Below are 13,563 nucleotides of genomic sequence, written 5' to 3' on the forward strand. Positions count from 1 at the left end.
GGTGAAGTTTCCCACTGTATTTATTTTGAATGACTGCTAAACAAAGTTTTTATTTTTTATGTATTTGCTTAAATTTTGACTTAAAGTCCTTTGGATTTTTGTAGTGGATTTATATACTATATCTCTATAAATACTGATTTTGTTTTCACAGTCTATTGATGGCTTGCATGAGAAAGGAATGGTTGAAGATGTTCACTGTGGCTCCATGAAGAGTATGCGACCTCCTCACCCTGGAATTGGCCCACCTCAGAGTCCAATGGACCAGCATAGCCAAGGTTTATACATACTGTGCATGTTGTATGATTTTGGGTCCCCTTTGTTCCACAAAGAATCAGTAGTTCCCTGGAACAGATTTCCAATAATTTCTTTTCAGCTTTGTTTGGAAAGGCTGAACTGATACCACAGAGCAAGGTGAACGACTGAATCCCCTTGCTTTCTGGAGTGTCCATCAGTCATGTGTTGGAGAAAAGCTAAGGTTCGAGTCTGTAGCTGGGGCAAGTAATTGGACTAAGTCTATTACAGATTTCAGTTCACATCTCTCAAAAATCCCAACTAGTTCTTTCCTGTGTTATGTGGCTACTGTAGATGTATTCAAATGTGATTTCTTTTAAACCTGTGGTGAAGGAATGATAAGAGAGAAGTTCCCAAGCAAACCTGGACAAACCTTCTGTGATATCTGTAATGTTAGGTCAAGGGCTAATCAAAGTTCCAGAATTTTTTCTGTCAGAAAATAGAAACTTTTTTTACCACGCTGCTACATGCCATCTTTGTGTTCTTTAGTTTGCCATATAAGAGGCAATGCATTCTATAAGCAGCTCAGTATGTTGGAGATTTAACTGGTAACACCTGGTAGTATTAGTTCAGCAGATAAGGCTTTGTGTATTGCATAATTAATTACATTACAGGAACACCTCAAGAATCCTAGCTGAAATTAGGGTCCTGATTTGACATACTCTTTGCAAATCTGTGAAGAGATACTCCCTGTTGATTAATTACATAGGATAAAAGAAATGCTAGAAGGAGAAAACAGGTACAGATCAGTAAAATGACTCAGCCTGAACTGCTTTGTGACTTTTTAGTGGGCTGTGACTGAAACCCTGGTGTGTCATTTGTCAGCTGAATCCTGGTCTTGGACCTTGGACATTAGAAAGTACTGTTTATCCATTCCACCTTTCAATACCACTTAAGTAAAATAGAACTGATTTTGCAGGGACAAATTCTCCATCAGTTAGAACTTCAGAAGTTGAATATGTGTCCAGTTCAAACATAATGTGCTGTGCTCAAAATACAGGAGCATAAGTTGCAAATGCTTCAAATATAAGTAGCTCTGAGTTGTTTTCTGCTTTCCTGTGCTGGCTGAGATCGGACGTCTAGATTGTGTTGCTCTGCAGGAAGTTGTTTTAGTAGCAGCTGTGGCCAGCTCAAGACTACAGATCCCTGTTCTCTTTTTGGTGTATGCTGGCAACTGCTGCAAGGTAACAAAGAATACTGGAGTTCTAAAGTAAGCAGACTTCTAAAAGAAATGGTTAAAACCTGCCCCTCTGCCACGTTCTAATATTTTAAATACTCAACATTATTGAGGAGCTTTCTGGCTTTCTTTACCTGTATGTCTCTTTTTTTTTCTTCTTCCACAATTATGTTTTCAAAAAAAGTGCTGGTAGCACTTCAGGCTATTCTGGTACATGTTGGGGAAAGTCTCACCTGCTAACCTTGTTCTTTTTGTCCATTAGCATATAGATCCAAGATAGAAAACCAGTCTTTTTAAATCCCTTTCAACCAAATGGATACTTGCAGTCTGAGGATGAGAGTCATGGGATGAGAGTCCTGTAATACAGTAATGCATAATAGAAAACATACTTTTCTGTGGAAAATCTAGAGAAAGGGGTACATGGCAGTTCAGCAAGTAACTGTTAATGAGCTAGGTATTTGAAAACCTGCTGAATACTTGTGGAAATTCATGTGTTCCATGGAAAAATGCATTTAAAGTGTTTCATAGGAGATGAAAGTGCAAAGTTCAAAAAGGTGTCTGTCTTTGCACATTTCCTTTGGATTGTGTCTTTGATATTTTTCTTTTATGACATGTGCTGGTTAAACTCAATCTTCATGAGTTTTCACGTGTCATTATTCAGAGCTCTTGTGTGTCTGCTCACCTGTATTAAAGTCCATGTAGTAAGGTAGGAAAAAAGCAAATGGTATAGAGACTTTATTAGGACAGGCTTGTAACTGTGTGTATTGTCACATTGCTAAATGTTCTGAAAGTTTTCAAACTTCAGTAGGAAAACTTCCATACGATACCACAAGATTCAGGTTCTGTAACCTGCTGCCTTTTAGAGTATTTACCAGAAGTTTGGAAGGCTTTTGTTCTTTCCTGAGATACTTTATGGGAATTTTGTTTTCATTCTTACTCTCGACAAGCCTGGTTTCCTATTGCCAAGAATCCTAGTGCATAGGACTTTGAGGGAAAGTGTAAGTAATAGATATCTAGAAAGCTCAAAAATGCCTGCTTCTAAAAGAATCCCCTCTGCAAAACATGGTAACAAGCTTGCAGCTGGAACTGTCAGGACTGAAGACATCTTACACCACAATTTTAGATTTTTATAGACCAGATGGATTTCAAGATCCTGGACCTGAAATCTATCAGTAATTAAAGAAAATATAACTTGAACAATATAACTTAAGGGGAAAAGAAACCTTTCTTTGAAAGGCAGTTTTGAAAACAATTGTGCTGGTTTTGATAATTTAGTAACTTGGTATTCAAAGTAAGTCCTACTTCAATTCTGAGGTTCAGAATGTAACAGTAATGGATAAACATTGCATTAAAGCCCATTTTATAGTATAAAACAATAATGCAATTGTATATTTTCGTTTTTGTTATGGCATAGTTATTTTTTTAAAGCTGTATGCTCAGCAAGAGGGTTTTGTAGCTTCCCCTCTTAAAAAAAATAAAGTGGCAAAAGTAGATCAGAGGAAGGAGATGAATTTGTGGAGTAAACTTAAGGTTATTTATCACAGGTTTTAACACCAACAATGGATGTATGTACAGTTTTTATATTGGCCTAGTAAATAACTTCAATAATTTTAACTTTTTAAGGTGTCTTCCTCCCTTTCCCCTGAACTCTTCAGGGGAAACTCTGCTTAATTTTTCTTTTTCTCATTAGAGTATTCTTCCTCTCGTGTCATCATCCCCTTTAGTTACAAAATAGAACTCAGTCTGTTTCTGTTTCATCTATCTGGTCTTATCCCATCACAAAAACATTTTTTCCCTACTGTACTTTTCCCTCATTTTCCTTTTTAAGAAGAACCAAAACCATTTCTTCTTTGCCCTGTATGTCAGACATTTACAGGCTTTGCTTTATTGTAGGTTATTTTCATCCCCAGACCTCAGTACTGATGGACTTCCCATTCTTTGTCACTCTTCTCTATACAGTTGTGTTAAGTTCTAGTGCTTACAGCTCCTGTCATCTCAGAAAAGTGGAGACTACTTTGAGATTTTTCCTGTATTCCCCTTACTGAAGGGCCACAAAGAACAGTGATGCTAAGGAGAGGTTAAAATTAATTGCTACTGTGATTTGGATTATGTATAGATAGAATTGATGTAGTTTCACTGATAATGTTGGGCAGAGTTCAGTGGTCCGTGGCTTGCTAAAGAGTGTGGAAGTGAGCCAGAAGACTTAGAATATTTTTTTTTTAACATTTTTTTAGGCTTTTGAAATTTATAAGGGCATTATTTGTGCTCCACAACACCAGAGTAAAGTGGGTAAATATTGTTACCTCTTTTTCTCTCTTGGTGGAGATCTTTAAAATCTATTTGTTGTACATTATCTGAAGGTTCGCTCTTCCTATTTTTTCTCTGACATGCTACATATTCTTGGAAATCTCACAAAAAATCTATGCCATCTCTTTTCATGGGTACATTGCCAAACTCAAGGAAATACGTGTTAAGTGTAATAAAAGTTCAGACTTAAAACCACTGCATTCAGAGGTACGGTAATAAGATACAAGCACTCTTTGCTTCAGGTCTGTGCTTGCTTTCCTCAAACTTCATAGAGCAATATAGTCTTCATCAGCTTCTTCAGAAGGTGATTTTTGTGCTTGCAGGTGATGTTCCAGGTTCTTGAGCACCCAGATTGTAAAGATAATGGACATTCTTTGACTGGCTCAAATCTTTAATCTGTATAAATTAAAGAGGAATTGTATAGTAATTGAATAACATATGTTTCTGTTTCTGTATGTTGATGAGTTTTGGCAAAGGGGGCCTAGTGAATGGATATTCCTTGATGTGTGTACATCAAAATAAACTTAAAATATTAAGCTGTAAAATAGACAGACTTTATTGCATGTGTTCCGCAATGAAATATTTGTCCAACATTCCAGTGAAACAGTATCGTATTCTGATGCTTCTGTATTATAGTACATACTTTTGTTTGTGAGAGTAATTCTTACTTTTGGGAATTAATTAACTGTATAGCCATAGCTCTTCCCAAATCCATCTTGATGTCTCAAGGCTATCTTGATGTCTCAGGGAACTTCAGATTGTACTTTGGTTCTTGCAGAAAATACTACAGCTATCCTGACTTGAGAGACATTTTTATACTCTATGTACTGTTAAAGAAATTAGGTGGGATTTAGATGTGCCTAATCAGAGAGGTAAGATTGTAATCCTCTTACTTGTTCTAGGTTATATGTCTCCACACCCATCTCCACTAGGAGCACCAGAGCATGTGTCCAGTCCAATGTCTGGAGGAGGTCCAACTCCACCTCAGATGACTGCCAGCCAGCCAGGACCCATTATAACAGGAGACCCACAAGTTATGAATCAACCTAACAGAGGTCCTTCCCCTTTCAGCCCTGTACAGCTGCATCAGCTGCGGGCTCAGATTCTAGCATACAAAATGTTAGCTAGAGGTCAGCCTTTACCAGACAACCTCCAGCTTGCTGTTCAGGGCAAGAGGACCCTGCCTGGCATCCAACAGCAGCAACCTCCCAGTGCCTTCAACAGACAGTCTGGTAAGTGAATCTAGGCGTTGTGTCAGAGCACAGGTAATTCTTGAAGTTCTACCTCTGAAAAATTAAGCAATGGGTGCTGTGCAGGGCTATAATTTGGGGCTGTATTCTGGCATTTACATGAACAGCAGCTTTTGGTTTTAATATAGAGCAAGTGCATAAATCACAGGTATTATTGATAGGATATCATCAAAACCAAAATAACAGTGGATTCACTGCTCAGTACTATGTCCGTCCTGATTATGCTTGACATTTTTTAATGTTAATCATACTTAGCTGATTGCCGTTTTACTGCTTTTCTTAGAGCAAATTATCAGTCTCCTGTCGCGATGCAGAAAAGTAGCTAAAAAGTTCTGGATGAAGTTGACTGATTATTTAGATTGTTGAAAGTAAACCAAACCCTGTATAGTGTGCTGTCAAGTGAAAAAAATAAGGATTTTTTTTTTTCATAACTATAATAAATGTAGCAGTAAGAAAGCACATTTAGGTCCTAAGAAAACTATGTTACATTAAACACCCTGCACCTGGCAGTTCTGAACTCTTCCATTACAGAGTTTGCATTAGAAATCGAGGGTTAATTTTCTTTTTAGTAATGATTTTAGTAATTTCACTCATCACCTCATTTTGGGTAGATATGAGTTTGCTACAGATTCAGGTTTTCTTTTAGAAGACATCACATGCATTTTTTCACAAATCCACTTAAATCCATATTTAATGGAGAAAAATACTACTTACCTGAGTAGACTAGCTTGCTAGAAAGCAGAATTTTGAATACTTGGAAATGCCTTTTATCTTAATAATTTTGTTTCTTCTGTCGAATTGCAGGTATTGGGTTACATACAATGAGTGGAGCTGCAACTGGACCAGGGCCTGCTCCAGGGATGCCTGGACATACGGCTACCACTACGCCAAAAACTTGGACTGAAGGTATAGCAGAGTATAATGATGATTTTATGTCATCTACTTAGTTATGGTTAAACAGTGTGGGTCAAGTTTGGTGAAAAGATGCAGAGGGGGAAAAAAAAGAGAAGGTAAAAACATGTGCAGAAAGGTAGTGTAACCGTTACTGTGCCTAGGACTTGAGTTCAGGAGAATCTAATCATTTGTTCATCCATGAATGACTTGACCACATGAAATTATTGCAGTTGTTAGGCAGCCTGAACATGAAGCACCTTTTTACAACGAGAATGAAATACGTAAGCTGTCTGAGGGACACCATAAAATCCACTTCCCAAGTTATGTTCTGAGCATGCCTGGTTGCAGCAAGCTTGTGATTCAACTGTAGTCTTTGCGACTGTAAACAAAACTTTCCAAACCATGGTAGAGTGTTTTTTTTTAATTGCATTACTTTGAAGTTCAGTGTAGACTTTGAGATGTAATGAAATCGCAGATGTTCCCTTCTGCGATAATCAGGTTTGGAACCAAATCCTTCACGTTTGGATTTACAGGCTGATTTTATTGTTTGAAAGTGGAGTGGAATAAGTACTGTATTGAAAAGAATTTGAAACCCATAGTAATATATGTTGTTTGAAGTTTTGGATTTTTTAAAGAGAGAATTAGAAATAAATGCAATATTGCAGGCTTGCAAATAACGCAGGTTGCTTATACAGTAGAGAAGCTATGCTATCTTGTTGCTTGATGGTTAGTGTAGAGACAGTGATGACGCTATGATAGTTGATGTCATAATCGATTCTCTGTCATTAGTCAGCTACTTAGTGGAACAGAAAAAGAAAATTAAATACTAGTATGGAATCAGATGTAGAATTGCTTTTTTGGAATACTCCCGTAGAATACTTACACTTCGAACAGGATAATAAAGAGGGGAAAAGTTTTTCTTGCAAAGTTGTATGTGTGAGTTCACCAGGCATGGTGTTTTCTACCTCAAATGCTGCTGCTAAAAACTGCTGACAGGTGTATAAGATTGCTAGGCGGATAGTTTTATCTAAATAATCCAGTATGTCATGATAATATGTCTGTTCTGTTTAGGTTGCTTACCGTTTGTCTTTTTTCACTGCTGGTTCTTTAACAAGAAAATCATTTGTCCTTGCTCTGTCTGGTTGTAGGTTTTATTTGATGCATTTTTAAAGATTGTTCTTATTTCTTTAACTTTATTTTTCATTCATTATGCAGTTGTTCGTAGTAGTGTTTGTTTTACAGTTCAGTTTGCATGATTCCTTGAAAACAGAGGCTACACAGAGGCTTTTGGTGGGCTTGCTTTCTTTCCTTATTTTTTATAAGCTGAAATGCAGTGTTGCTAAATACAGAATCTACAGCGTGTGCTCAAGTTCCTTTTCTGGACTTTGATGCAAATGTGTGAATGACGAATGTTCATCTCTGAAGGAATCTTCTTACCTAGATGCCAGGATATGGAGTTTGATTTAAGGTTGATTATGAGTTTGCAGGTGTACTTTGTGGTTGTTTTTCCTAGCATCAAATTACTATGACTCCTCAGACAATTAAATGACATTTTATTGTTGCAATGTTTTGTCAGTGACAATTTTTGAACATCTGAGTGCATGGGTGACTTGTCGTAACGGCATACTGAAATATATGGCTCTTGGTGTCTGTGAATGACAGTTCCTGTTTTCATGTTAACTGAGGTGTTAATTTTCCAGACTCTTACAAAGCTGTAAGATAAAACAGTATTTGAAATACTGAAATGCTATTAATAGAAGATTTTAACAAAATTACGGCTATTTATATATGATGGTTACTTTTAAGTACAGTTGTAGAAATTTTAATATGGCTGTCTAGTTCTGACAGAGCTCTGAAAGCAGACCTACTTGTGCTTCTTGTCAGGTTGTGATTGTAGGCGCTACCTTCTAAGTGACCCAAGGATAGTGAACAAGAGGCAGAATTAGGTCCTACACTTGCATGAAATCCATTCTACAGCTGTTGTACTTCTAATGCTAGAATGAAAAATCAGCAAAAAAATAGGAAAAGGAATGGCATTCATCATAAAGTTTCATGTGTTTTCTTTTTCTTCGGACCACTTCACTGCAATATATGGTATACTTTCATTGTGGTATGCCTTTTAAAATATGGAGTGCAGTCTGTCTCACTGTGCTTTTTCTGGTAATTTTGAAAGTTTGCCTTAGCTACATGTTCTGTCTTCAGAAACCATCTTGATTCTTTTTTTTCCTGTATTCCATATTTCAAGATACAAGTAAGTACTTTTTATGATTCAGGCCAAGCCCCAGATATGAATGTCTCCAATGTGCAGCAGAAGCTTCCCGCGCCACCCCAGAGTGGGAGGCCTTCTCCTGCCCCCCCTGCTACCCAGCCTGCTGCCGTTATGCCTGGTCCTTCTGTGCCACAACCAACACCTGGACAGCCTTCACCCATTGTTCAGCTGCAGCAAAAGCAGAATCGCATCAGCCCTATCCAGAAGCCACAAGGATTGGATCCTGTTGAAATACTCCAAGAACGTGAATACAGGTAAAACCGAGTAACAAGATTCAAGTGCATGTGCAAAGTTGCTGTTCACATTCTTAACTGAAAGTCCTTGCAATCAACTACCATACGGACAATAGTATAAAGTGAGTTTCCAAAGAGAGTCCGTGTCAAAGAGAAGTATGGAAATGTCAAACCAAACAATGATTTAATTCTACCCCAAGTTATGAACTAATAAAACGTACTTGCAGTGTCATTGCAAACCAGATAAGTTCGAAACAGGCTTGGGGACTCTGAGCAGGGTTAGTGTATTGCTTGGATGCTGTAAACACTGAAAGCTGGGAAATCAAAATCCTTGTAGTGTACAGAGAAACCAATTCAGTGCAGAAAGTTTTCAGAATTATAAACAGAAGATAAGTTAGAAGAGAACAGTGTAGGTCTAAAGGCAGATGAATTAGTGGCCACAGCAAAACCAAATTTTATTAGTATGATGGGGTTGGGTGGACAAGCAAAGAGTAAAGAGAATATTAAGCAGGTCATGGGCAAGACTAAAACCAAAACTAAACCAAAACCCTACCAAAAACGTTACCAGGAAGCACGATCTTTAAAAGTTGCCTTCTGATTGCCCCAGTTAGGTGATGAATTATACTGACTACAAAGTATAGATGATGACATTTCTAACAGACTTAGAAAGAGACTTCTTCCCTCTTCTCATCAACAAGGCTAATAAGCAGTTGACCTTGAGAATCTGCCAGGTAGAATGATCTTGACCTGCACCTAAAATATGTTCCTGATCATTATCAGTTAGCGGAAAGAAACCATGCTTAGCGTATTTTCTTGTTTTGAACTGATGATGCATCTTTCAGTTACGATAACGAGCTTGTAGGGGAAGGTAGCCAAAAGAAGTGGTGATCTCACTGAAGACTGGTTTAATGACTTTAACTTTATGAAGGTAAAATACCGTGAAGTGTTTTAGGATGCTGTGCCATGTCTAGAATCCAGGCCTTATTCTTTTTACCTTCGGACTGTATGGCCACAGCTGTTTCATTGTGAGCAATCACTATTTTCTTTTTCAGAAAGCTTGTAGAGCGTACCGTTAGACCGTTTCACAGTTGGGGAGAGGAAGAATTGTAGCACTAACCTGAGCCAAGAATCATGTGGCCAGTATAATGCAACCTTTTCTCCATCAGTTAACCTCACATTGTTATTCCTTCTGTCTTTCCAGCCCTGCTCCACTGCACAATTTGTGCCAAACTACCATGTCTTTAGTATGCATAAATGGAGGAAAGTGGGGAGTGACAGAAAGTAGTGGTGTTACATTTAGTAATGTGGAGAACTGGTTGCAGATACAGCATATTCATTAGGTTCTAAATACCATAATCATCTTGGCACAGTTAAGTGAGGTGAAAGTTTGACAACTGCAGAAGTGTTTGGTGGTTTATTTTTTTTTCTTATGGTAGCACATAGGTTATGATCTAAACTTTTTAAATGTACAACACTGCTGGAATTTGATTTTGCTTTGCATACCAGAATGCTTACAATTTCTGGAATTCTTTCATTATTTAAAACTGTGTAACATCAAATAAAAGCTTTGAAAAAAAGCGGTTTAACAGCTTTTATGCGTTGGATGGTGCTAGACTTAGTTTTAGTATTGGCAAGTTTAATACAGAAACACGATGTATTCACACTGTCTTCATAAAAAGGGAGTAGAAAAAAGCCAATATAAACTTTTGTGTCCTGAAACCAGTGAAGTTAGAGAAAGCTTTATGAAATGTCTGTTACTTGGTATATCTCAGTAGTTAACTTTTCTTAATAAGGGGACATTATACTTTGAAATACTTAGGAAACTGTTTGAATTACTAATTTTCATGCAAAGACAGAATCACATAGGTATTTTAGGAAATCTAATTTCAAACATATAGGTAGACCAAAAAGATAAAATTTTGGTATAGTGCCTGATTGTGGGAAAATGTGAGTTTGAATCTGATTAGTGAGGAATTCTTGAAAATTAAAGATCAGATTTACTCAGTGACTCTGATGGTTTTAAGTTTCTTCATAGTAGCTTGTAAGGGGCTGTGCTTTGGATTTGTGTTGAAAACAGTGCTGGTAACACAGGGATGTTATTGTCATTGCTGAGCAGTGCTTACACAGAATCAAGGTTTTTTCTGCTTCTCACCACTTCACTAGTAACTAGGCTGGGGATGCACAAGAAGTTGGGAGGGGACGCAGTGGGACAGCTGACCCCAGCTGACCAGAGGGATATTCCAGACCATATGATGTCATGCTCAGTAATAAAACTTTGGGGGAGGTTGGCAGTGAGCTCCTGGTCAGGGACAGGCTGGACACTGGTTGGTTGGTGGTCAGAAATTGTTTTCATTACATTGCTTGTCTTTCTTGGGTTTTATGTTCTTCTCTTTGTTATATTTTTCTCTCTTTTCCTTACATTTAAAATAATTAAAAAAAAAAAAATTATTAAATTGTTTTTATCTCCGTCCATGAACTTTTTTCTCACTTTTACCCTTTTGATTCTTCCTCCATCCTAGTGGGGTGGCAGGAAGGAGTGAACGAACAGCTGTGTGGAGCTTAGGGGACAGGGTTAAACCATGACAGTGACCTTGAACTCGATGTTTCTGGACTGAAGGTGCAAAGTGTGCTGCTGGAGAGACAGTAATTTAGTGCTGATTCATGAGCTACATGGTCAAAAGTTTACTGCTGAGGTGTGTCACATTTTTCTTGTTGTATACACACCTCTCAAGTGTGTAAGAGCAGACTTTTGGAGAAGAATGTGTGCTACTGCATACACGTTTCCGTTTCCTAACAGATTGTGCACAGGATTTATGTATTGGAGAATGTCTTACTCACAGAACAATATTGTAAATGTGAAATACTTTAGTTTTCACTGTTGCAATATTACATCTAATTTAGGGGTTTTTCTCGGTGATAGCAATTCTTTTTTTCTTTTCCTTGTTACTAGGAACTTAACGTAGTTTGTTTCATCAAACAATTCATCAAGTAGGCACTTAGAAGTATAGTGTTCTGTTTGTTAACCACCTGTTAAATAGACCAGTACAGATGGAATACAGTAATTTTCCTATGAACATATTGCGGGATATGAAAAAGCTTTGAATCTAATAGAACATCAGTAGAGTGCTTTTTTTTTTCCTGAAAACCCTTGATCTGATTATGGAAAAAGCTTCAGTGTGTACTAACAAAGTGGAGAGTTACTGTTGTCAAATTCATGTGTTTGTGCCAACAGGCTGGTTGCAGCATATGTTGATTTAAAATGAGATATGATAATTGTTGTAAATCTCAGTGTGACTAAAGATGGATAAAAAGAAACTTGGATATTTTAAATTCTTATCAATATAAGAAATGTAAATTATTCATACGTGAATAGCTGTTAAACTCATTGCGTTCCTTGAAATCTGGCAAAAATGAAAAATTCATACCATGCTTTAAAAACTCTCCTTAACCCTTTCTTCAAAATAAAACGCTGCTTTTTAGCCTGACCTAATAGATCTCTTAAAGATAATAATGTGTGTAATTTGAAGTTGTTCTGTATTGTGGAACAGCTTTTTTCCACCTTCTCACTGCTAAATAAAAAAAAAAAAGCTTTAGTGTATTATATATAAATATATAAATAGTATCCTGTAGATTGTTCTTGGTTTCTTGCTGTTACCTGCAAAGTCTCTTGTTATGTATCCTTATGACTTACTGCATGGCATCCATGCCGGAAAGGTTTGAATGGGCAAACATAATCTCTGCCGTTGACCCCAGTTAGCGAGGAAGAAGTGTGCATCACTCGTTTTGCAAAGAAATCTCTTGTGTTGATACACTACCCGCTTTCTGCATGGATGAAAATAAATGGCTGAACTGCAAAGATTAATTAAATATTTCCTTTAAAGAGTGAGGTTGTATCCTTGAAGTGTTTGTAAATAACACCTAGGAAACTTTTTTCTTTGGATTTTGTCTACCCACTAGTTGTTAGTATTTTTCCATGAAGATAGCAATAGTCTAACAGCTGCAGTCATTCTCTTTATAAAAAGACAAAAGGTGGCTGTGGTGAGAAACACCTCAAGTAGTTGTTGCATTCGCTTGAGCTAGGGTGTCTGTCATGAAATACTTTTAACAATCCTACTGACTACTCAAGGAAATACTAGTACTATTACTACTGCTGTTAATTCCCTAGACAATATAATTAGTACTTCTAGGAAATTCTGAAATAAAACTTAGACATTTATGTTTCTTCTTGTGTTTGATATGTAACCCATCTGGCTGCCATTTTTCATTATTCTTCCGTATGTGTGCTGCAGACTTTCATTAGGATTTTAAACTTTTTTGAACAGGACTATGTTTTAATAGAGAATGGACCTGAGTTGGGAGTTTTCCAGGGTACTATCTGTACTGGCTTAGAAAAAATGATTTTTTTTCTTACTCCTTCCCTCTGGCTGGATTATAGAAGGTGGGTAATCACCCACAGTAGTGTTGAAGTGTCATTGTAACTCAGTGCAGACTCTCTTTCTGCAATAATTTCAACATATGGAGGGAAAAAAATGGAGGAAAAGTTACACTGGGAATACTAATCTGCCCGATAATTTAATGATAAAATTTCATGTGCATTTACTTTTGTTCAGTCTCTTTATAAACCCAAGTTGAGAAAAAGAAATAAAATTATTAGCAGTGTATAGATTCCTTCATATGGAGATGGACTGCTTAGTGTAATGATGGAACATAATAAGCACACTCCATAAGCTTGAATTATGTGTAGTCATATCTCAAGAAATTTGCATATTTGAATTTTTATTAATAATTTAGATTACAAAAATACAAACCCCAGCCCAGCATTGGCTATTGCTTGGATTTCTTCTGTGAAACTTCTACATCAGCAGGCACTTTAACCTATTTTGTACCTGGGGTTAAAGTAACAAGCCAAGTCTGGCAGAATTAATAAGTGAACATTTTACTTTGTTTGCAAAGTGACTCATCCATTTAGTTATCTAAACCCATTAGCCATGTTTTGTGCTCATCCTCTTGTATAGTACAAGAAGGAACATTCAATGCTACCAAAAAAAAAAAAAACCACCCAAACCAAAAACAACACCAAAGAGAAAGAAAATATGTTCAGTATTAAGCTGCATTATTAAGTTCACAGCTCAAGAGAGGTTT

General features: G+C 37.0%; 1 protein-coding gene across 1 annotated transcript in view; it reads left to right on the forward strand.

Moving 5' to 3' along the window:
• Window positions 1–214: 214 nt before the first annotated feature.
• The window catches only part of SMARCA2 (SWI/SNF related, matrix associated, actin dependent regulator of chromatin, subfamily a, member 2), a 79,134-nt gene continuing 65,785 nt past the window's right edge, over window positions 215–13,563 (forward strand). Inside the window, exons 1-4 of the mRNA XM_010155017.1 lie at window positions 215–275; window positions 4,678–5,007; window positions 5,830–5,931; window positions 8,193–8,442. Coding sequence (XP_010153319.1) covers window positions 215–275; window positions 4,678–5,007; window positions 5,830–5,931; window positions 8,193–8,442 — 743 coding nt within the window. The remainder of the gene's footprint in view (window positions 276–4,677; window positions 5,008–5,829; window positions 5,932–8,192; window positions 8,443–13,563) is intronic.

This window comes from Eurypyga helias, unplaced genomic scaffold, assembly GCF_000690775.1.
Source record: "Eurypyga helias isolate BGI_N326 unplaced genomic scaffold, ASM69077v1 scaffold34247, whole genome shotgun sequence".
Taxonomy (NCBI): domain Eukaryota; kingdom Metazoa; phylum Chordata; class Aves; order Eurypygiformes; family Eurypygidae; genus Eurypyga; species Eurypyga helias.